This window comes from Schistocerca nitens, chromosome 6 (assembly GCF_023898315.1).
Source record: "Schistocerca nitens isolate TAMUIC-IGC-003100 chromosome 6, iqSchNite1.1, whole genome shotgun sequence".
NCBI lineage: Eukaryota > Metazoa > Arthropoda > Insecta > Orthoptera > Acrididae > Schistocerca > Schistocerca nitens.
Window position 1 is genome coordinate 608,996,774 of NC_064619.1, and position 25,514 is coordinate 609,022,287.

At 43.5% G+C, this 25,514-nt stretch overlaps 1 protein-coding gene across 1 annotated transcript in view; it reads left to right on the plus strand.

The window, feature by feature from the left end:
- LOC126263015 (cytochrome P450 6k1-like) overlaps positions 1-25,514 on the plus strand; it is a 166,556-nt gene that overhangs the window by 88,271 nt on the left and 52,771 nt on the right. The window contains exons 5-6 of the mRNA XM_049959979.1: positions 14,788-14,981; positions 17,526-17,747. Of these exons, the coding sequence (XP_049815936.1) occupies positions 14,788-14,981; positions 17,526-17,747 (416 nt within the window). The remainder of the gene's footprint in view (positions 1-14,787; positions 14,982-17,525; positions 17,748-25,514) is intronic.

The following is a 25,514-nucleotide window of genomic DNA, read 5'->3' on the forward strand; positions in this document are numbered from 1 at the left end:
CCGCGAGCACGCAGAATTGCCACAACTCGAAGTGGCATGGACTCGACACATTTCTGAAGTAGTGCTGGACGAAACTGACACCACGAATCGTGCTGGGCTGTCCATAAATCCGTAAGAGTGCGAGGGGTGCTCAATCGAAATGAATGGATGCAGGTGATCAGACAGGATGCTTACGTAAGTTTCACCTGTCAGAATCGAATCTAGACCTATCTGGGATCCCGTATCACTTCAACTCCACATGCCCCACGCCATTACAGAGCCTCCACCTGCTTGAACAGTCCCCTACTGACATGCAGGGTCCATGGATTCGTGAGGTTGTCTCCATACCCGCACACATCCATCCGCTCAATACGATCTGAAACGAGCTCGTCCGACCAGGCAATATGTTTAAAGTCATCGGCTGCGAAAGCCCAAATCGACTGTGTTTCGTTGAATGGTACCCACGCTGACACTTGTTGATGGTCCGGCATCGAAATCTGCAGCAATTTTAGGAGGGGCTGTACATCTGTCACGTTGAACGATTCTCTTCAGTCGTTGTTGGCCCCGTTCTTGTAGGATTTTTTCCGCACGCAGTGATGTCGGAGATTTGATGTTTTGCCGGATTCCTGATATTCACGGTACACTCTTGAAATGGTCGTACGGGAAAATACCCAGTTCATCGCTACCTCGGAGGTGCTGTTTCCCATCGCTCGTGCGTCGACTGTAACACCACGTTTAAACTCACTTAAATCTTGATAACCTGCCATTGTAGCAGCAGTAACCGACCTAAAAACTGCGGCAGACACTTGTCTTATATAGACGTTGGCGACCGCAGCGTCCTATTCTGCCTGCATTTGAATACGCATGCCTATACCAGTTCCTTTGGCGTTTCAGTGTATATATTTTATGACACGTCTCTAGTTCCTAAGAATATACGCAGTATGAGTCATTATTAAAATCATTCCATCACAAGTGGGCAATCATCTGTCAGAGTACTGTCCCTTTCTTACTTTCCTAAAACTCATTCCATAACTATGAAATTGGTGGGTTCGTATGATTTCTACATGGAGTTGTAACATATTATATATACATAGGGGAAGAAAAAATCCAATCTGTTCTCCTACATTATCATTGGAAAACAACAGTTACCATAAAATACCTAGAATTAACAGACCTAAAAGAAGAAGCAGATGTCAGGCTGTGAGAAATGCAAATCATACGCAAAACAAGTGCCCAACAAAACGCCTATTAGACTTATTTTTCTTATGAGTATTTGCTCATTGGCCTCAGGCCCTTACCAGATTGTATCAATGAAAGAGCAGAGATTTTTATCACAGTATGGCGAGAATGTTACAGGAATTGTCAACGGCAACAACGACCTACAGTTGTAGATTCCATGAGGGAGGCCTTACGCATCATGGACAGGTATTCACTGCTGAGAAAAAGGATGCGGGAGGATAAGTTGTGGACAATAAGTAACCATGCAGTTCTTAATTTGCCGTTTTAAAGTCATGGAAGTTATAAGACATGCTGGAAGCCATCCCCTTGAACTTGAAGACACAGTTGCACACGTTTCTGCAACTTCTTGAAGACATTGTACAGAACATATGGAGTGATGTTCCGAATGTGATGTGTCAGTGCAGCTTGGAGTTCTTGTATGGTGTGCGGATTGCGTTCATAGGCCCTTCTCTTCGACGTACATCAGGTGGAGGCAAGTCAGGTGAATGCGGTGGCCAGAGGCCTCGAGAGATGATACGTCACCGAAGATGCCCTTTAAAAAGTTCATCGCCTTGTGGGCGGTACGTGCAGTCACCCCATCCTATTGGAACCAGGCATTCTCAATTTCGTCCTTATTCAGTTCACCTAGGAAGGGCTTCAGAATGCAGGGGCAGTCCGTTCTGCTTTTATGGTGCCCTGAAAGAAGATCAGCCCAATGATGCGTTTACGAGTCACGGAGCAGCAAACACCAAACTTTTGATCATGCAGTGGGGACACCTTAAATTCATGCGGATTCTCTGTAGTCCACACACTACTATCCTGGCTATTCATGTAAACGGAGAGGTGAAACCATGCCCCATCCGTGAAAAACGTCGTGTCAAGGATCATCTCACCATTGTCCTGCAGAAAGGACAGAAACCAGATGCAAAAGTTCACACGCGCCAGGTGATTGGTGTCTCTCAGTTCATGTACGACCGACATTTTGCAGGGATACATGGAGAGCGACTTCTGAAGAATTTTGTGAGCGGAACTCACGGACACGTGGGCCTGCTGAGCTATTCGTCTAACCTTGCACCTGCGCCACCTTCTGTTCAGATCTGGATGTGGATGGCCTGCCTAAATTTGGAACATTATGCACGCGTTCGGTCTTTCTAAACTTGGTGATGAGCTTCCGTACAGCATTGCGGTTAGGCATCTTCACTCCTGGGAACTATGCTGCAAATGCTGCTTCTACTGCTGAGGTAAACTTGTCTCCATTGCGGAACACATGCTCCACAAGAAACAATCTTTGTTCACTCGTCAGCATGATGACCTGGATCACAATGCTATCACACAAGACGTTGGGGCCGGCCCGAGTGGCCGAGCGGTTCTAGGCGCTACAGTCTGGAACCGCGCGACCGCTACGGTCGCAGGTTCGAATCTTCCCTCGGAATTGGATGTGTGTGATGTCCTTAGGTTGGTTAGGTTTAAGTACGAGGGCAGTTCAATAAGTAATGCAGCACATTTTTTTTCTGAAACAGGGGTTGTTTTATTCAGCATTGAAATACACCAGGTTATTCCCCAATCTTTTAGCTACACAACACTATTTTTCAACGTAATCTTCATTCAATGCTACGGCCTTACACCACCTTGAAATGAGGGCCTGTATGCCTGCACGGTACCATTCCACTGGTCGATGTCGGAGCCAACGTCGTACTGCATCAATAACTTCTTCATCATCCGCGTAGTGCCTCCCACGGATTGCGTCCTTCATTGGGCCAAACATATGGAAATCCAACGGTGCGAGATCGGGGCTGTAGGGTGCATGAGGAAGAACAGTCCACTGAAGTTTTGTGAGCTCCTCTCGGGTGCGAAGACTTGTGTGAGGTCTTGCGTTGTCATGAAGAAGGAGAAGTTCGTTCAGATTTTTGTGCCTACGAACACGCTGAAGTCGTTTCTTCAATTTCTGAAGAGTAGCACAATACACTTCAGAGTTGATCGTTTGACCATGGGGAAGGACATCGAACAGAATAACCCCTTCAGCGTCCCAGAAGACTGTAACCATGACTTTACCGGCTGAGGGTATGGCTTTAAACTTTTTCTTGGTAGGGGAGTGGGTGTGGCGCCACTCCATTGATTGCCGTTTTGTTTCAGGTTCGAAGTGATGAACCCATGTTTCATCGCCTGTAACAATCTTTGACAAGAAATTGTCACCCTCAGCCACATGACGAGCAAGCAATTCCGCATAGATGGTTCTCCTTTGCTCTTTATGGTGTTCGGTTAGACAACGAGGGACCCAGCGGGAACAAACCTTTGAATATCCCAACTGCTGAACAATTGTGACAGCACTACTAACAGAGATGTCAAGTTGAGCACTGAGTTGTTTGATGGTGATCCGTCGATCATCTCGAACGAGTGTGTTCGCACGCTCCGCCATTGCAGGAGTCACAGCTGTGCACGGCCGGCCCGCACGCGGGAGATCAGTCTTGCTTGACCTTGCGGCGATGATGACACACGCTTTGCCCAACGACTCACCGTGCTTTTGTCCACTGCCAGATCACCGTAGACATTCTGCAAGCGCCTATGAATATCTGAGATGCCCTGGTTTTCCGCCAAAAGAAACACGATCACTGCCCGTTGTTTGCAACGCACATCCGTTACAGACGCCATTTTAACAGCTCCGTACAGCGCTGCCACCTGTTGGAAGTCAATGAAACTATACGAAACGAAGCGGGAATGTTTGAAAATATTCCACAAGAAATTTCCGGTTTTTTCAACCAAAATTGGCCGAGAAAAAAAATGTGTTGCATTACTTATTGAACTGCCCTCGTAGTTCTAAGTTCTAGGGGACTGATGACCTCAGCAGTTAAGTCCCATAGTGCTCAGACCCATTTGAACCATTTTGAACAAGACGTTGGTCTTCAATCAAACAAGACCTGTGAACAAATACAAATACCAGGCCGAATATGGTTCAAATATGTTAAACAATGGAAAATGTTGTATTAATAATTGACAATCATCTCAGTCACTACTTAGGACACCACAACATGGCACTGCATAGTTACTTTCTGAACATCCAGCACGTGGAGGTGACAATAGTAATGGGATACCTCTTAATATCATGCAGGACCTTGTTTTGGCCGCTGTAGAACAACAACTCGACATGACATGGACTCAACATGTCCCTGGAAATATTGAGCCATGCTGCGTCTATAGCTGCCCATTATAGCGAAAGTGTTGCTGGTGCAGGACTTTGTGCACGAACTGGACTCTCGAGTATGTTCCGTACACAGGGTGGTCCACTGATCGTGACCGGGCCAAATATCTCACGAAATAAGCGTCAAACGAAAAAACTACAAAGAACGAAACTTGTCTAGCTTGAAAGGGGAAACCAGATGGCGCTATGGTTGGCCCGCTAGATGGCGCTGCCATAGGTCAAACGGATATCAACTGCGTTTTTTTAAAATTAGGAACCCCCATAATGAGATTTTCACTCTGCAGCGGAGTGTGCGCTGATATGAAACTTCCTGGCAGATTAAAACTGTGTGCCCGACCGAGACTCGAACTCGGGACCTTTGCCTTTCGCGGGCAAGTGCTCTACCAACTGAGCTACCGAAGCACGACTCCCGCCCGGTGCTCATAGCTTTACTTCTGCCAGTACCTCGTCTCCTACCTTCCAAACTTTACAGAAGCTCTCCTGCGAACCTTGCAGAACCAGCACTCCTGAAAGAAAGGATATTGCGGAGACACGGCTTAGCCACAGCCTGGGGGATGTTTCCATAATGAGAATGAGATTTTCACTCTGCAGCGGAGTGTGCGCTGATATGAAACTTCCTGGCAGATTAAAACTGTGTGCCCGACCGAGACTCGAACTCGGGACCTTTGCCTTTCGCGGGCAAGTGCTCTACCATCTGAGCTACCGAAGCAGGACTCACGCCCGGTACTCACAGCTTTACTTCTGCCAGTACCTCGTCTCCTACCTTCCAAACTTTACAGAAGCTCTCCTGCGAACCTTGCAGAACCAGCACTCCTGAAAGAAAGGATATTGCGGAGACATGGCTTAGTCACAGCCTAGGGGATGTTTCCAGAATGAGACCACTGTATGAAATACCAGAACTGCGAGGAATACGGTAAACAACCGCCTCTGGAAACATCCCCCAGGCTGTGGCTAAGACATGTCTCCGCAATATCCTTTCTTTCAGGAGTGCTGGTTCTGCAAGGTTCGCAGGAGAGCTTCTGTAAAGTTTGGAAGGTAGGAGACGAGGTACTGGCAGAAGTAAAGCTGTCGTGCTTCGGTAGCTCAGATGGTAGAGCACTTGCCCGCGGAAGGCAAGGGTCCCGAGTTCGAGTCTCGGTCGGGCACACAGTTTTAATCTGCCAGGAAGTTTCAGGAACCCCCATTTTTATTACATATTCGTGTAGTACGTAAACAAATATGAATGTTTTAGTTGGACCACTTTTTTCCCTTTGTGATATATGGCGCTGTTATAGTCACAAACACAAAGCTCACAATTTTAGACGACCAGTTGGTAACAGGTAAGTTTTTTAAAATTAAAATACAGAACGTAGGTACGTTTGAACATTTTATTTCGGTTGTTCCAATTTGATACATGTACCTTTGTGAACTTATCATTTCTGGGAACGAATGCTGTTACGGCGTGATTACCAGTAAATACCACATTAATGCAATAAATGCTCAAAATGATGTCCGTCAACCTCAATGCATTTGGCAATACGTGTAACGACATTCCTCTCAACAGCGAGTAGTTCGCCTTCCGTAATGTTCGCACATGCATTGACAATGCGCTGACGCATGTTGTCAGGCATTGTCGGTGGATCACGATAGCAAATATCCTTCAACTTTCCCCACAGAAAGAAATCCGGGGACGTCAGATCCAGTGAACGTGCGGGCCATGGTGCTTCGACGACCAATCCACCTGTCATGAAATATGCTGTTCAATACCGCTTCAACCGCACACGAGCTATGTGCCGGACATCCATCATGTTGGAAGTACATCGCCATTCTGTCACGCACTGAAACATCTTGTAGTAACATCGGTAGAACATTACGTAGGAAATCAGCATACATTGCACCATTTACATTGCCATAAATAAAATGGGGGCCAATTATCCTTCCTCCCATAATGCCGCACCATACATTAACCCACCAAGGTCGCTGATGTTCCACTTGTCGGAGCCATCGTGGATTTTCCGTTGCCCAATAGTGCATATTATGCCGGTTTACGTTACCGCTGTTGGTGAATGACGCCTCGTCAATAAATAGAACGCGTGCAAAAAATCTGTCATCGTCCCGTAATTTCTGTCGTGCCCAGTGGCAGAACTGTACACGGCGTTCAAAGTCGTCGCCATGCAATTCCTGGTGCATAGAAATATGGCACGGGTGCAATCGATGTTGATGTAGCATTCTCAACACCGACGTTTTTGAGATTCCCGATTCTCACGCAGTTTGTCTGCTACTGATGTGCGGATTAGCCGAGACAGCAGCTAAGACACCTACTTGGGCATCATCATTTGTTGCAAGTCGTGGTTGACGTCTCACTTGTTGCTGAACATTTCCTGTTTCCTTAAACAACGTAACTATCCGGGAACGGTCCGGACACTTGGATGATGTCGTCCAGGATACCGAGCAGCATACATAGCAAACACGATATCGACCTTTTCCGCAATTGGTAAACGATCCATTTTAACACGGGTAATGTATCACGAAGTAAAAACCGTCCGCACTGGCGGAATGTTACGTGACACCACGTACTTATGCGTTAGTGACTATTACAGCGCCATCTATCACAAAGGGAAGAAAGTGGTCCAACTAAAACATTCATATTTCTTTACGTACTACGCAAATATGTAATAAAAATGGGGGTTCCTATTTAGAAAAACGCAGTTGATATCCGTTTGACCTATGACAGCGCCATCTAGTGGGTCATCCATAGCGCCATCTGGTTTCCCCCTTCAAGCTAGATGAGTTCCGTTCTTTGTAGTTTTTTCGTTTGACGCTTATTTCGTGAGATATTTGGCCCGGTCACTATCAATGAACCACCCTGTATATTGGATGGGATTTATGTCAGGCGATCTAGGCAGCAAATCATTCGCACGAATCGTCCAGGATGTTCTTCAAACCAATTGCTAACAATTGTGGCCCGGGTCAAAATCGTTCGCGATTGGTTTGAAGAACATTCCGGACGATTCGTGCGAATGATTTGCCACCTAGATCGCCTGCCATAAATCCCATCGATCATATTTGGGACATAATCTAGAAGTCAGTTCGTGCAAAAGATTCCGTACCAGCAAGACTTTCGCAACTATGGACAGCTGTAGAGGCAGTATGGCTCAATATTTCTGCAGGGGACTTCTAGGGACTTTTTGACTCCATGCCATGTTGAGTTGCTGCATTACACCGGTCAAAAGGAGCTCCAACACGATATTCGGAAGCATCCCGTGACTTTTGCCAGCACAATGTACAGTCAGTTCCTCCGACAACGCCACAGCACATCACTCATTACGGCGCCCACCTATGGACTCCCGCGGTCTGGTGGCTCTGGACTGCTGCCAGAGTCGCAGCAATCACGCGCACACCAGTCGCCCACATCAGAGCCGCAAAGGTATCTGACAACCACCGAGCACCTGTTGCCATCCCATCGTTTAGTAATTACCACAGCGCATTTTTTAAACAAGAAATGTTGTTCAAAAAAGATATGGGCATTCACCCGCGTGACGTCGTCGACTACTGCTGATATTTCAAGTGCACATCCTATCACGCTCAAGGCGAAACTGCTCCAAAGTAAGCACTGTGCAAGGGAATTTATAATCTCGGTTTACAGACCAATTCCTGAAAGATAACACGCACACAGATACACCAGCACCATCACACAACCAAAGATAACCAGTATCAGAAGTTATTCAGAGTGAAAATTAATAACCAAGGGGGAAGGAGCATTAAATCTGCCCCTCTGTTTCTTCACAAAGGAGAGAGCAGGATCCCATGTAGAATTTAAAGCAGAACCCTCCGTGGCTATTTATAGGTTACTTTTATCTCAACTGTTGCTTTAATATCCTAATAGCTGGAACGCATGCCAGAATCTCCACGTTGTTACATTTCATAGGATGACTGGTGCAAGACAATGTTTTCCTGTAACAGATTTTATCCACTTTTGTGAACATGTGTGACGCTTATGCTCAGTACACGGTCCTGATAATCTGACCACTGTATGAAATACCAGAACTGCGAGGAATACGGTAAACAACCGCCTCATGCAATCCAAGATCATCCTTTACTGAACGTAAAAGGACACTGATCTTAGATAGCAGTCGAAGAACAGACTCCACAATATATTTCTGCAAGAGGTGGTGACTACTTGGAGATAGGGGGGAAGAAAGGGGAGGTAAGAGGAAGGGAAAGGGAGCACGGTATATCACCAATAAGGGTGATGACATCACAGATAAGATTTCCCCTGCATGTAGGAAATTTGCTCGAACATTTGCAGTTTTCAAGGTCATTGTGGTTCATAATCCCTACTTAATGCCGGCCGCTGGTGGCCGAGCGGAGCTAGACGCTTCAGTCTGGAACCGCGCGACCGCTACGGTCGCAGGTTCGAATCCTGCCTCGGGCATGGATGTGTGTGATGTCCTTAGGTTGGTTAGGTTTAAGTAGTTCTAAGTTCTAGGGGACTGATGACCTCAGCAATTAAGTCCCATAGTGCTCACAGCCATTTTTAGCCTACTTAATACCTACTTCTACAGGGCGTTCCCTTAAGCGCGTGCAAAAATGTAACAGGACGTAGAGAATGGTCCACTGAACAATTTGAGATAGGGAATGTGGGGTCGGAGAAGCCAGCTTAAGGATATAGGGAAGTAATCTTGTCTGCCGCTTTGTTTAGCATTACTGTTTTCCAGCTTATTTACAACTAACATGCATACCAGTTTACACGTACTGTGCTGGTAATTACATGTACGTTCTTTATTTCCTGCAAGGAAACAAGGAAGACGGGCTTGATTACTAGTCGGTCATGATGCAGGTTGTGTTTAATTTACTGGATTGGAATGGGAGGTCCTATTCCATGGCCTGTGAGGTCACGTCACCTGAATCCCCTTGATTATTTCCTACGGGGATATATAAAGTCAGTTGTCTATGAGACGCCAGTGGATATGTAAATGTAAATATTTGCCAGAATTATAGCTGCCTGTGATGTGATTCGAAACACACAAGGGGCCGGCCGCTGTGGCCGAGCGGTTCTAGGCGCTTCAGTCCGGAGCCGCGCTGCTGCTGCGGCCGCAGGCTCGAATCCTGCCTCGGGCATGGATGTGTGTGATGTCCTTAGGTTAGTTAGGTTTAAGTAGTTCTGAGTTTAGGGGGCTGATGACCTCAGATGTTAAGTCCCATAGTGCTCAGAGCCATTTGAACCACTCGAAACACACCAGGGATATTTGTCAGGATGCGTCAGAATCTTGTTCGCCGATGTTATGCTTGCATTGAGGTTAATGGCCGTCTTTTTCAGTACATTTTGTAAAATACAGTACAAATGGAACGTCCATTTTGTGAGTGATGGTATTTTCAGTTAACACTAACAAATGTAAATAAAAAAGTACGGAGCTGACTTCTCTGACCCAAGGTTCCCTACCCCAAATTGTTCAGTAGAGCATCCTCTATGTCCTGTTAAATTTTTGCACGCTTTTACGGAAACACCCTGTATAAACGTAGGTGTTTACCTCCTTAACCCATCTCTTAAGATAGGGTGTAGGCTCTTTATGCATTGTGTGTTCTTACACTTCCCCGGAACCAAAACTGATCTTCTCCGAGCTCAGCTTCTACCGGTCTTCCCATTCTTTTGTAAATAATTCGTGTCAATATTTTGCGATCAGAGCTTACTAAACAGATAGTCCAGTAACATTCACACCTGTCGGCACTTGCTTTCTCTGCTGCTGGAATTACTACGTTCTTCGTGGTGTTTAACGATGTTTCGTCTGTCTTATACATTTTTGGTACCAGATGGAACAGCTTTGTCATGGCTGTCTTTCCCAAGGATCTCAGTTGTTCTGTGAAGTTTCATCTGCTCCAGGGGCCTTGTTTCAATTTAAATCTTTCAGTACTCTGTCAGTCCTTGTCGCAACATCATGTCTCCCACCACATCTTTCTCTAATTCCTCTTCCCTTTCTATAATATTCCCTTCAAACTCATTTCCTTTGTAAAGGCCCTCTATATATTTCTTCCACCTTTCAGCTTTCTCTTCGTAACTTAGTTCTAGTTTTCCACCTGAGCTCTTGCTGTTTATTATGTAGCTGTTTCTCTTTTCTCTAAAGGTCTTTAATTTTCCTTTCAGCAGTATCTGTCTTTCCCCTACTTATCCACGCCTTTACAGCCTTTTATTTCTCCTCTAGCCATTACAGCTCAGCCATTTTTCACTTTTTGAATACTATTATTAAATTAAACTCGTGTGATAAATGTAGGTCTGGCTTTTGTAAACACCATAGCACACAAACACCACTAATTAATGTGACTGATGACCTGAAATACGCCAAACACAACACTGAGGCCACAATTGACACTGCTGGACTTTAGCAAAGTATTAGATACCCCCTACTGTGACATAAAACTCCGAATTCACCGACAGCTGAAATTTTCAGATTGTACATGCTTGTGATTTGAAAGCAACCTCATAGGCCTCAGTCCTTGACACTCTATTGCTCTCTTTTATCATGGTATCTCGTCGGTTTTGAACTCCAGGAATTATCATTTCTATGCTGTCAACTTCCAGCTTCGCCAAAGGGCCAGAACTGAAGATATCAGCACTGCCAACGTCCAGATCAATAACAGTCCGTCTTGTGTGTTCAGATGGATGCTAAATCTAGGACATGAATTAACACCAAAAACTCCCACGTAATTTTTGTATCCCATAAGAAATTAATTATTTCTCGTCGGTATCCCAGTACCGTGGCAGAAAACAGTGAAGAGATCTGACATAGCCGCGGATGAGCACTTCAATTGGTTGGAAAATATTGTCACTACATGCGAAAGATTTCTGCTTGCCTCTGCTACCCCTTTATTCCACGGGATGTGAAACGTCAACTTTCGCAATCACTTGATCTAACAAAGCCCGCTATTATGACATAATCTAACACAGCTCAAGTAGTAATAATAATGTCGTGTGACGAGGGCCTCCCGTCGGGTAGACCGTTCGCCGGGTGCAAGTCTTTCGATTTGACGCCACCTCGGCGACTTGCGCGTCAATGGGGATGAAATGGTGATAATTAGGACAACACAACACCCAGTCCCTGAGCGGATAAAATCTCCGACCCAGCCGGGAATACCGAGCGAGGTGGCGCAGTGGTTAGACACTGGACTCGCATTCGGAAGGACGACGGTTCAATCCCGCGTCCGGCCATCCCGATTTAGGTTTTCCGTGATTTCCCTAAATCACTCCAGGCAAATGCCGGGATGGTTCCTCTGAAAGGGCACGGCCGACTTCCTTCCCCATCCTTCCCTAATCCGATGAGACCGATGACCAAGCTGTCTGGTCTTCCCCAAACCAACCAACCAACCAACCAACCAGCCGGGAATCGAACCCGGGCGCTTAGGATTGACATTCTGTCGCGCTGACCACTTTTTTTTTTATCGTTGTGTTTGGTCGTTGCGGACATCGCAAGACATCCTATTCAAGTTCGGTGGTTGATCCTTCCACTCAGTTTTTTTATTACAGAGGCCAACCGGCTCTCTGACCGAACACGCTGAGCTACCGTGCCGGCTAACCACTCAGCTACCGGGGGCGGACAGCTCAAGTAGTGAGAAAGCTAGATGGTAAGAACTAACTGTGATTTCTTATGTGCGTTATATCTGCAACATTTGCCTGGTTCACAGTGTCAGTGTTTAATATGTCCAATCAGACTGCTTGCGGTCACATAAGTTATGTGACTACCCTACTTTATATCTATAGGGTGACTTTTTCCAGGCGTGTACAAACTCTTGGGATTGATCAGGGAGAGGACTCGGAATAAAAAAGGTCTAATGAACTTATGTCCGGAAATGCAAGGATTCCATGCTAGAGACCATTTATTCAATCATACAGTGTTACAGATACTGCGGTCTAATACGCGCTGTACCATGCAGCCACAGGTACCCTCTCAGAGCGTGTTACTGTCCCCCGTACGTCACGCCCAAGCGCCCTCTCCTGCCATAGTAATCAGTAACGTTTTGCCCGATTCACTTCTCTTGCTGACTCACCTCGTAGTGAATGTGATACAGCGTTGTATACAATGGTTCCGTATTCCAATCGACAGCTTGCCGACATGGTATTTACTTACGGAGAGACAAATGGGCAAGGGCGCCGGGCAGCAAGGTTGTATCAGGAGACCTATCCTCGCCGACAACAGCCACACCATTCAATGTTTGTGACAGTTTTTCGCCGTTTGTCTGAGGGAGGCTCGTTTCAGGAAGCAGGAAATCATGAAGGACGAAAAAAAAAGTTCAAATGGCTCTAAGCACTATGGGACATAACTCCTGAGGTCATCAGTTCCCTAGATTTAAACTACTTAAACCTAACTAACCTAAGGACATCACACACATCTATGCTCGAGGCAGGATTCGAACCTGCGACCGTGGCAGCAGCGCGGTTCCGGACTGAAGCGCCTAGAACCGCTCGGCTACAGCGGCCGGCAGTTACTACCCTTATCGCTTTCAGCGTGTGCAGGGCTTACTAGCGACAGTCCAGGTGGTGTTGCTCTGCTACGCTATGTTCAGTGCAGGTTTAAGGCCGATGCAGCACAAGCTGCCAGTTGGGGGAGGGGGGGGGGGGGAGGGGCAAGGTGTGAGGGCCACCAGAGGCGCCACAGATGTGAGATTCCCATACAGTAAGTATCTCTATTAGAAGCGACCGCTTGGGGCACCAAACTGAGTGGAATGCCCGAGTGTAACACTTCAAAGTGTATGATGAGAAAGAATTCCCTTCTCCAGTTCATCTTTCTCAGAGATGCGTCTTAAACCACCGTTGTGTTTCGGTTCACAGGAGAAAAATAAACTGCAGATGGGAACCCCATGTTCGAAACCGTCATTCACCAAGGCAACAGAGCATCACATTCATTACAAATATGGTCTGCCTAAGCAGCAAAGCTCTATCTTCTCCACTGGTGATCGAAGCAATGAGTCACGATCATGGAATAAGAAAAAGAACATTCCGAGAAGTTCCACCTAGAGGCCGGCCGCGGTGGTCTAGCGGTTCTAGGCGCTCAGTCCGGAACCGCGCGACTGCTACGGTCGCAGGTTCGAATCCTGCCTCGGGCATGGATGTGTGTGATGTCCTTAGGTTAGTTAGGTTTACGTAGTTCTAAGTTCTAGGGGACTGATGACCACAGATGTTAAGTCCCATAGTGCTCAGAGCCATTTCGTTCCACCTAGGGTCTCTAAGCGTACAGCGTCACGTCTTCTGCCGAATGGGTCGGCTAGTGGCAGGCGCTCGTGCCTATGACTTCCAACGCTCTGTAGTATAGTTGGATGACGTTTCTGGACACGGGTTCCTATCCATGATTTGTTCCTCGAGACACGCTATACAACCCCTCGACGTTTGTCATAACACTTGTGGGACGTCCTGCACATTCCTTGTGGTCTAGCGGTAAAGTGCATACCTGGAAACCCAAAGACTGCAGGACCGGAATGAATGAAGTGGAGTCATATCCAGCTATATCTAAGACAGTTGCTAGCAGTCTATTGAAGAGAAATTTGCACTGTTCGCACCACGTATTCTTTAGTCTGCATTTTACCCTACCATTCTACTTTCAGTGATGTGGAGATTCGCTAGAAACGACACATGGATCAGATTTCACGTTAAATTGCAGCTCCCTATTCACTGGTTGGATAACTGGCGTGGCTTAAGGACACACAACTCGATGAAGTGACATCCAATCGAAAGGCTTGCACTTCGTCATTGATAGACACTAAATTGTAATTATAATATATTTAACATTTCTTTCTTGTGTCTATCTGTGTTTTCCCATGACTGAAGCACAAACATTATCACAAAAAAACCAATTTGTTTGTTGATAACACATATTTGAAAGAACGAACTATTTTTAAATTTGTAGTAAGTTCCTTTGGGACCAAACTGCTGAGGTCATTGGTCCCTAGGCCTACACACTACTTAATCTAACTTAAACTAACTACGCTAAAGCAACACACACACGCATGCGCGAAGGAGGATCTGCGATACAGAGTAGTTACATTAAAAGTGTTACGAAAAACTTTGTAGAGTTGGATGAATGAAGTGGAGTCATATCCAGTTATATCTAAGACAGTTGCTTGCAGTCTATTGAAGAGAAATTTGCACTGTTCTTCTTTACAGTTTAATAGAAGTTCCTATGAATTACTGCTGCCGCATCCTGCAACTACTGAGTTCACTATGGGCGCTGGCTAAAATATTCTGTGCTGTAATGCGATAGGATTAAGCTGCAAATTGTGGTTGCCAACACACGAAGAATCATGAACTAAATTATATGCAGAGGTTTCATCATTTTTTCATCACTATGCACATCATACTGTATAATGCCAAAAATGTTCTGTTTTCCTCCAGTGTGTGTCATCAATTCACGATTATCATTTCCTTGCAGACTCAAAGACGGAGCAGCTGCTGTCAGCACTTATTTTAGACGTATGGTAGCGGAGACAGTTGCATACAGGGAGGAGAACAACGTTTGCAGGAAAGATTTCATGGATCTTATGATCCAACTCAAAAACAAGGGATATCTCGAAGGCGAAAAGCCAGAGAATGGAGAGGGCGGTACCAAGGAAGTGTCCCCTACGAGTAAGTATGTTATATGAAGTAGAAACGACATATTATCTCTTGACAACCTCTGTTAACGTTACAATCCATAGAATAGGTCCACCTGCGTTGCTGTAACCTACTCTATTATTAGACATTACTTTCACATGCCTTCATTAGCAACCTGTAAAACAACAGTGGTATCAATGGGATACATGAATTATTACTTTTTAATCACAGATACTAAACAATCTTCCCATCACAGTCTTAATAAGAAACAAGATCGACTAATCTGGGGGTACAGGTACAATGAATACAAAAATGCATACCACGCAAACAATTATTCTAAATTAGCAATTGCCATACGAACTACGAACATGGGGCGGTCATTTCATGATATAAGAAATTATCATCAAGAATAAAATTAAAACAGAGGGAAATTTAGTCAGTAATTAAACTGCTTAAGACTCTCATGAATATCGCTGGGTATCTAGCAGGAGATTAAAGCACTGTGCTGCAGATGTTAGCCCAGAATTTAGTAATTGTTAGTTTCCTGAACGATTAGAATACTCACTAACGAAACCACCTTATAAAAAAAGGAAAAGGTATAATTCGGACAATTTTGGAGCCTTTTCTTTGCCATCGGTAATCGCAAAAATTGTTGAAAAGACTGTGTATATAAGGTTAAGTGATCTTTTTATTTTGCATTATTTGGGCAAACATACAGTCCGGTTTCAAAAGTGTTTTAACAATTATAAATGCTACATCCTCTTTTGTGCGACAGGCATTGGACAGATTAAACAAAAAGTTACGAATACTAGGCGTCTTCTTTTGTTTAACTAAAGCCTTTGATTGTATTAATCACAAAATATTACTGCAGAAATCGGACCATTATGGAGTAAGAGGAGTAACTCACAATTGATTCTTCTTATACTTTAAGAACAGACAGCAAAACGTCGTTCTCCACAGTAATAAGACTGACGCTGGAGTGGTGTCTGATTGGGGAGGTGCCTCATGGGTCAATGTTGAGATCACTACAACATGAAGGGATAATTTTTAAATATTTGTCTTGACAGCGAAGGGTGTTGAGAGCAAAATAGATAATGTCAAATAATGCAGATCAAGATATATGTCCATAGCTTGTAAAAAATTAATTTATGCTAAATCATACTACGATTCTATTAAACACCATTCAATCAAAGCTGAAATGTTGATTACACAGAATGAGTCTGAACAACACATATTCCTAGGTGTTCAGACACATGATAAGCTATCATGGAACGTACATGTTCAAAATCTCATTCAAAAACTGTATGCTGCTATTTTACCCTTAGAACAGTATGTGCAATAAATAAATGAGGGTCCAACAAGAAAGTTAGTCTGCCTATTTTCATTTACGTCTGACATACGGCGTTATATTCTGGGTAACTCTTCCCATTCACAAAAGACACCTTCGGCTCAGAAACAGGCAGTTCGGATAATATGTGGTGTAAGTTCGCCAACTCCCTGTTCAGGAGTCTGGGAATTCTGAAATTGGCTCCTAAAACCTATTTTCTTTAATGTCGCTTGATGTTAAAAATATAAGCTTATTCGGAATAATTTGCAGCTTTCACTTGGTGAATACTAGGCAGAAATCCAATCTGCATTTGGACCGTACCTCCTTGACTCCTGTGCAAATAGGTGTGCAGTATTTTGCTCCATCCATTTTCAATAAGCTACCATAAGAATTTTAAAAAAAGTTAGCAGTAATCTTCGCACTTTAAAATTTAAACAGTAGAATTTCCTCATGTCTCACTCCTTCTATTCTGCTGGGGACTTCGTGGGAAAAAATTAAGCAAATTTTTGTATTATAAAGTTGATTATGCATATATCTACACAGCAGCTTACAGTCTGCAGAGGATTCGTACAAATTTTATCTGTTATTAATTTTTCTGTGGTTAAATTTCATATGCTGACTCGTTCCATGATCATTGAGGTTTACTCCTGAGTCTGGTCCTACAGAGCTAGAAATATTAAACGTAAAATAAAAGTAAATTGAATTACGTTCCTAAACATAGCTCCTTGCTACTTTTGGATGCATTCAAGAGATTGGAACAATAAAATATTTTAAAATATAGGTAACCATAATAATAATTTTATGGTGGTCCCATAGCTTTTCTAGATGAAATTCATTGAAAAATGATTGATAAAGTCCCTCTTATGTTTCTACAGTATCTTGCTGTGTTGCAAATGTAAATTTCATAGAAGACTTGACCTTCACTGTGATGTTAATGCGACGTGAAGGTTACACTGGAATTTATATGAATACATGTAAATAGATCTAAACATTATAATAGGACATACAGAGAATTTTAAATTTGTGATTTATGTTTGAACGTTGAGGAGTTTTGCATAAGACATGCTATTGCAAAGACAAGTTTTGGGAAGACAAAAGGTGAACTTTCATCATTAATTTTCTAATAACAATAATAATAATAATATGTAGCATGTGCTATTTATGTGACAATACCATAGATTCCAAATAATTTGCCTGATTTTGGTGTCTGTGATCTTGTAAGTTTGAGCATTACGTTGATATTTCCACAGAGCTCACAATAGAAGACGTGGCTGCACAGGCCTTTATCTTCTTTGGAGCGGGCTTTGAAACATCTTCATCAACTATGAGCTTCGCTCTCCATGAACTGGCACTCCACCCTCATTGCCAAACGAAGTTGCAACATGAAATCGATTCTGTTCTTAAGGAAACTGGTAGTGATATCACTTATGATGCTCTCTCCAAAATGCCTTACCTTGATAAAGTTGTATCTGGTAAGTATGTCAACACTAATACTTGTTTCTATACTCAAATTGTCACCCACAATCTAATTAATAGTTAGTTTCTTGCTCTAGTCTTGACCTTGAGGCAGAGCGGGCACTGTACTTTGCCTAGCAGGCTCATAGTCATAACTGTTTTTTTAAACTCCGTCTTACGCAAAGCACAATTTTCTTTTTGTTTTTAATCCAGACATGTATCGATATCTAAGTGTCATCTTCTGTGGATCAAATTTATTTTCGTAAAATGCAATACGAAGTTCATGGTCATTTATCTATTTTAGGACTAAAAATGATACTGCATGTATTTTGTTTTGTTTGTTGGGGTTGTTCACCTGAATATTACATTGCGAGTAAAAATGTACTTTTACATGTCGGCTTTTTTGTGCCCTGCTCTTACCGTTTTGTCAGCATATCATCTGCAAACTTGTCAAAGAGAATTCTGTGAATTTTTCAAATACCGTTTCGCGGGTAATGGTTATTTACATTACCATACTTACATTTTCCGTTCTGTTGTGTATCTCTGATGGATATGTCTTTCTATTGCTATTGTGCACACTGTTATCCTACCGTTTTAATATGATATCACTCTCAATTTTACTTCACGTGTATCACAAAACGTGATATGAGCAGATGCTTATCTCTCCATACTCACTGAGAGACGCTCTGTTACTGAAACTTCCTGGCAGATTAGAACTGTGTGCCGGACCGAGACTCGAACTCGGGACCTTTGCCTTTCGCGGGCAAGTGCTCTACCAACTGAGCTACCCAAGCACGACTGACGAGCCGCTCTCACAGCTTTAATTCCGCCAGTACCTCGTCTCCTACCTTCCAAACTTCACAGAAGCTCTCCTGGAAGAAAGGATATTGCGCGGACATGGCTTAGCCACAGCCTGGGGGATGTTTCCAGAATGAGAATCTGTTATTGTTGCTCCTCAAGTGTTCATTGTTTAAAATATGTTTCGTGTGACGCTAATTTTGAATGTCCTGTGAGAACTGTTGTGGTGTATCTGCCGAGGGAAGAACTTATGTGACGTCATGTTATTGTATATATATATATATATGTGTGTGTGTGTGTGTGTGTTTGTGTCTGTAAAATGAGAGAGAGAGAGAGAGAGAAGAGAGACAGAGCTGGAAATGTTTTCATATGGGGAAGGGCTTTTGTATATTCCACTGAGTGTTCAGAACAGTGTTTTGTTGCACAGTGTTGTATTTTCATTAAAGATTTCTTTCCTTGTATTATTGCTTTTTGTATGTGATAATTCTCCTCTGTTGTCAATTTTTGATAGAGACTATTGCTTTCTCTGAGAATTTAATCAGTTTCAGTGTTGTTTGGGTGGTGGTTTTCTTGTATGAAATGATCTGCAAAAGTGGAGTTTGTACTGCCAGTTCTTAAGGCACTCAGTTGTGTAGAATATCTCGTTTTAAAATTTCTGCGTGTTTGGGCTATGTAGACAGATTGCTGTGAACTATAGATTAACAAATAGTCTCCACTTTGAGAGAATTTGTCCGTGGAGGCGTTTCTTGTGTTTAACTTTTTCTGTACTGAATGCGGAATGATATTCATAGTCACTATTTCTTCAGAATATTCCCCACCCTGTGGAGGTTTTTGTTGCTGTGTGGCAGTATGTACCACGCTATGTTCTTCGCAAAGTTTCCTGGATCCTTGTGTTTGTCACGTGTTTGTGTTCCTGGTTCTGTTGTGTGGCTGGTAATTTGTTCATGATTTTTCTTTTATAATTTGTTTCTCATTTTGTTGTTCAGCATTTTTATTTTTTGTGTCTTGGGCTCTGGTTATCTAGAGGATTGTACTTCGTTCAAGAGTGTACCTGAGATTGTCCAGTGGAGTTATGTTGAGCCTGTGTAGCACGTCTCTGAATTGAGAGTTTGTGTGCCTGGGGTGATTTGAAAGGTTGTGAATAGTTGTACCTGTGGCTGTAGGTTTCCTGAATATTCCACAATTACATTTTTTTCTGTGTATATGTAGTGATCTCTAAGAAATTAAGTTTCGTCTCTGCTTTGTCTCAATTGTGAATTTTCGTTTAATGTGAACTGTGTTTATGTAGCGCGTAATTGTTTTGTCTAGGTGACTGTTTAGTCTATCAGGAAAATGCTGACTACACATCAGTATCAGTATATAACCTTGTATTTTTCTGCATTCATTGAATACTCGTATTTTGTTTTCAATGTGATTCAGAAATATGTTTGAAAGTAGACCAATGATGGGTGAGCCCATTGGTAGGCTTTCTTTTTGTAGATAAAACTCCTTGTAGTTCTGTTCTATTACGATCTTTAGGATGGCTTAAATTTCATCTATGTTTGTATTTGTTGTGTTCTCTCGTTTCCGCAGTCCTTTGGTAAAGTTGATTGTTTCCCCTACTGGCACATTTATGTACATGAATGTGATGTCAAAAGATGTAAGGTTTAAATTGGATGGTATATTTACATCTTTTATTTTTTCTATCAGTTCATTGGTTTTTTGTACGTTTCCGTTTTATGTGAAAGTGTACTATTTCTCTAGTACAGTACTGCACACATGTGTCTAGATAGGTGGTAAGACAGTGATTCAGTTTTTTGTTTTGTGTTTCTTTCTTCCTTAATGTTAGTGCTTCTGTGTATTATTTTATTTCTTGTCTGATGTCATCGAAATGGGCTGGAGTTTTTATGAAATAAATTAATTCAGGTTGTGTTTTATGTAACTCAACATTGATCTGCTATTTTTTACAGCACAGAGGATGCGAATTTCTTCTTTTAACCAAATAATTTCTTTTGGCTTCTTCTGGTGCAGCTAAGTTGCTGTTTACATTGACTTTTACAAAATCAAGAATTATATTATTACTGAGGCATGTTTTGTTAAACCTAATGTTGGGGACAGTTTTGTGCAACTGTTATATTCTTTAATTTCTTGTAGAGCTTCGTGGGAAATGCTTGGCATTACACTGAAAGAATTACTTTGCTGGGTTAGTATCTCCTGTTCACATTTTTTCCACTTTTTTTGCGGTTAAAAACTAGTTTTTTTTAACTCCACCTTATTGAAAACACAATTTATTTTTTTACTCACAAGTCATCTTCCGGCACCTATACAACATCTTCTGTGGGTCAACATTTATTTCCGTATTTATTTCTGTAAACATAGTAGCAAGGTTACGCTTTTACTCGTAAAAATTATCGCATGTGCATTTTGTTTGGTTTTTTTCGGTTATTCACCTGAAGAACGGGGAACAAAAAAGCATATCTATAAAAATGTACACTCCTGGAAATGGAAAAAAGAACACATTGACACCGGTGTGTCAGACCCACCATACTTGCTCCGGACACTGCGAGAGCGCTGTACAAGCAATGATCACACGCACGGCACAGCGGACACACCAGGAACCGCGGTGTTGGCCGTCGAATGGCGCTAGCTGCGCAGCATTTGTGCACTGCCGCCGTCAGTGTCAGCCAGTTTGCCGTGGCATACGGAGCTCCATCGCAGTCTTTAACACTGGTAGCATGCCGCGACAGCGTGGACGTGAACCGTATGTGCAGTTGACGGACTTTGAGCGAGGGCGTATAGTGGGCATGCGGGAGGCCGGGTGGACGTACCGCCGAATTGCTCAACACGTGGGGCGTGAGGTCTCCACAGTACATCGATGTTGTCGCCAGTGGTCGGCGGAAGGTGCACGTGCCCGTCGACCTGGGACCGGACCGCACGGATGCACGCCAAGACCGTAGGATCCTACGCAGTGACGTAGGGGACCGCACCGCCACTTCCCAGCAAATTAGGGACACTGTTGCTCCTGGGGTATCGGCGAGGACCATTCGCAACCGTCTCCATGAAGCTGGGCTACGGTCCCGCACACCGTTAGGCCGTCTTCCGCTCACGCCCCAACATCGTGCAGCCCGCCTCCAGTGGTGTCGCGACAGGCGTGAATGGAGGGACGAATGGAGACGTGTCGTCTTCAGCGATGAGAGTCGCTTCTGCCTTGGTGCCAATGATGGTCGTATGCGTGTTTGGCGCCGTGCAGGTGAGCGCCACAATCAGGACTGCATACGACCGAGGCACACAGGGCCAACACCCGGCATCATGGTGTGGGGAGCGATCTCCTACACTGGCCGTACACCACTGGTGATCGTCGAGGGGACACTGAATATTGCACGGTACATCCAAACCGTCATCGAACCCATCGTTCTACCATTCCTAGACCGGCAAGGGAACTTGCTGTTCCAACAGGACAATGCACGTCCGCATGTATCCCGTGCCACCCAACGTGCTCTAGAAGGTGTAAGTCAACTACCCTGGCCAGCAAGATCTCCGGATCTGTCCCCCATTGAGCATGTTTGGGACTGGATGAAGCGTCGTCTCACGCGGTCTGCACGTCCAGCACGAACGCTGGTCCAACTGAGGCGCCAGGTGGAAATGGCATGGCAAGCCGTTCCACAGGACTACATCCAGCATCTCTACGATCGTCTCCATGGGAGAATAGCAGCCTGCATTGCTGCGAAAGGTGGATATACACTGTACTAGTGCCGACATTGTGCATGCTCTGTTGCCTGTGTCTATGTGCCTGTGGTTCTGTCAGTGTGATCATGTGATGTATCTGACCCCAGGAATGTGTCAATAAAGTTTCCCCTTCCTGGGACAATGAATTCACGGTGTTCTTATTTCAATTTCCAGGAGTGTATTTTCACTAGCAATATAATTTTCAGCTGAGTAATCTTAACAAACCGAATAAAATGCACATTATAATTTTTAGGCAAAAATAGATGAACAGAAATGGACTTTGTGTTATGTTTTATAGAATAAAATTTGACCCACAGAAGATAACATATATAGGTCTCGAAAGATTTCTGCTGTGTAACACAAAATAAACTGTGTTTTGCATAAGGCAGAGTTTAAAAAAACCCTGACTTTGAATCGCAAATACCGAATAAAATGTCAACATGAGCTTCCAACTCGAGCAAGATGATTCACTTAGAGCCATGCCAAACATTTCCGACGCGCAAGTCGCCCAATGCGGCGTCGAATGCAATAAGAACTTGCCCTCGGCGGGCGAACTTCCCGAAATGGGCGCCTCCTGGCTTACAGTGCCGTACGCTCATTTCCAATGATTCAGCGAAAGAAAGTCTTCAATGAAAATACAAGTATTAAAACGAAGATACTGAGAAAGAGAGGCCGTGATTTTTTTCAGTGCTACCACACTTGGTGTTTAAAATGAACGATTGGTCTGAAAGACCGATGCTTCGAGTTAAGGGTTAAGAAAAGAAAACTGTGACGGAAAATTTGATTCCACAACAGTTACGAAACGTTCGCAGCCAACTTGACAACAATACTCGCAAAAGCCCTTATCCTCAATATACAGCAGCGTGCTCATTCTTCTGGAAGGCAGAGCGTATTACTGACCAATGGAGCCAACGCTCCATAAACGAATGTCTTGTCTTAGACTTTCTAAGAATAAGATAGTAAGTTCCATTGTATTATCTCACTGCAATCAGCCACATAATGCTGCAACTAGTTTTTATGAAATGGTAGATAAAATTTGGCAAAAGTTTGCGCAGAGTCCAGGGAAGTCTACTGGCCGTACAAGCAGAGAACTTGCAGTTCCTCATATAACTAACTAACTGTTGGACGAGTGTCAAAGCGACGTTTTGAGTACAAATCATGAGGACTGCGATTAGTGCAAGCTCTTGGAGTTGGTGGTTTAGGGAAACTTGTTGACCTTCAATAATGATCTACTGGAAGACATGGAAGATGATAGATGTTTATTACAGTTAGCTGTCACTGATAAAGCTGCATTTCATGTGAGCAGTAAAATGAACCGACAGATTGTGTGCATGTAGGGACTTCAGACCCTCCACGCAATTGTTGAGCATGAAACTATTTTGTGTCGTTTCTTATGAAAAAGTGTATGGCTCGTCCTCTTTTTTTTTTTTTTTTTTTTTTTTTTTTTTTTTTTTTTTTTGAGAAAAAGTTAGTGGGTGGTGAGTGGAATGAGGAATCTTCGAAAACCGCAGATTTGGCTTTTCCCTTAACCTGAGGGGGCTCTAATGACTTCACATTCCAACAGAATGGAGCTCCGGCGTACAACACTGTACGAGAATTCCTCAATGGCGCGCTGCCTCAGTGTTAGATAGGGCGCACCGGACTCCGAGACACTGCACTACATTCTTGGAGTCCAAAGTCTCCGGACATGACCCAGTATAATTTTTTCTTGTGACGAATCGTGAAGGAAAGGTTTTCATCCACCGTTTACCTCGTGGGCTGGATGAAGTTAAGAACAAAGTGAGAGCTGAAGTGACTTATGTCAATGTATATGTGTTACATACAGTTTATGATGAATTTACCTGTCATCTAGATGTGGTCCATGCTGCTCCTGGTGGGCACTCAGAGGATTAGTAATAACATAACTAAAAGCTTTAAAATCTTGTGAGTATTTTGCAGGCGGTATGTCTTTTACAAAGTGTTTCCGTCAATACATACGAAGGTTTTCAATCAGGTCACTCTTTTTGATACCCACTACAATGCCTCTCATTCTGCCAACGGCCTTGTCAGGCGGCACCCATTTACCCTTCAGATGGGAAAGTGCCCATAAAGACGGAAGAATGAGGAATAACCAGAAACAAGATGATGCAGACGGCAATAAGAGCCATAATATTAAAGATCCAAATGCATGTGCACAGAGAATATGGACCTTTACTGAAAAAATGTTATGAAAAATTTGCCAATAGTAAAAGATTCCAGATTTGAGCCCCATTCAGATCACTGGGAAGGGACTGCAAATTGGAAGGTGACCTAGGGCAAAAGACAAAACTCCAACGAAATCGGTATGTGGAATGTCGTAACTCTAAGCGTGCTAAGGAAGTTAGGAAATCTAAAAGAGAAATATCGGCCAAATTTAGAAATAGTAAGGCTCTGTGAAGTGAAATGGAAAGAAGATACATATTTCTGGTCAAACGAGTACAGGGTAATGCCAACAGCACTTGAAAATCGTAAAACGTTACTAAGATTCGTTATGCGTAAGAAGGTGAGGTGAAGGGTGAATTATGTCTAATAGTTGCACGACAAGATTATTCACATCAACGTCGATACAAAAAGTTGCCAAGTCAGGTTTGGATGACGACATCGCAAGCAAAATATGATGAGATAGAGAGAGCACATGAGGAAAATGAAAGAGTAACTCATTGTATAAAATAAGATGAAAATCTAATAATCATGTTGATTCTGAACTATATAGGGTCCGGGGTGGAAGGCTGATATGAGGGTGAATATGTGATAGGTCAACAGGAATGAGAGAGGAGAAAGACTCCTCGAGTTCTGCAATGAATTTCATTTCTCAATAGTAAATATAATATTTAAAAATCACAAAAGGAGATATAAATCGAAGATCCAAGAGTAACTGGAAGATAACAGCTGAATTACCTCATGGTGTAACTCAGATGCCGAAATCGGGAATTCGACTACAAAACATACCCAGCATCAGTAATAGAGTACTGATGAAGAGTGTGCCCTAGTTTAATTCAAAATGGTTCAAATGGTTCTAAGGATTATGGGACTTAACATCTGAGGTCATCAGTCCCCTAGACTTAGAATTACCTAAACCTAACTAACCTAAGGACGTCACCCACATCCATACTCGAGGCAGGATTCGAACCTGCGACCGTAGCAGCAGCGCGGTTCCGGACTGAAGCGCCTAGAACCGCTCGGCCACAGCGGCCGGCCCTAGTTAAATTAATAGTTAAGAGTCTGTGTGTACAGAGTCCTCTGAAGCTTTAGGTACTGTGGTA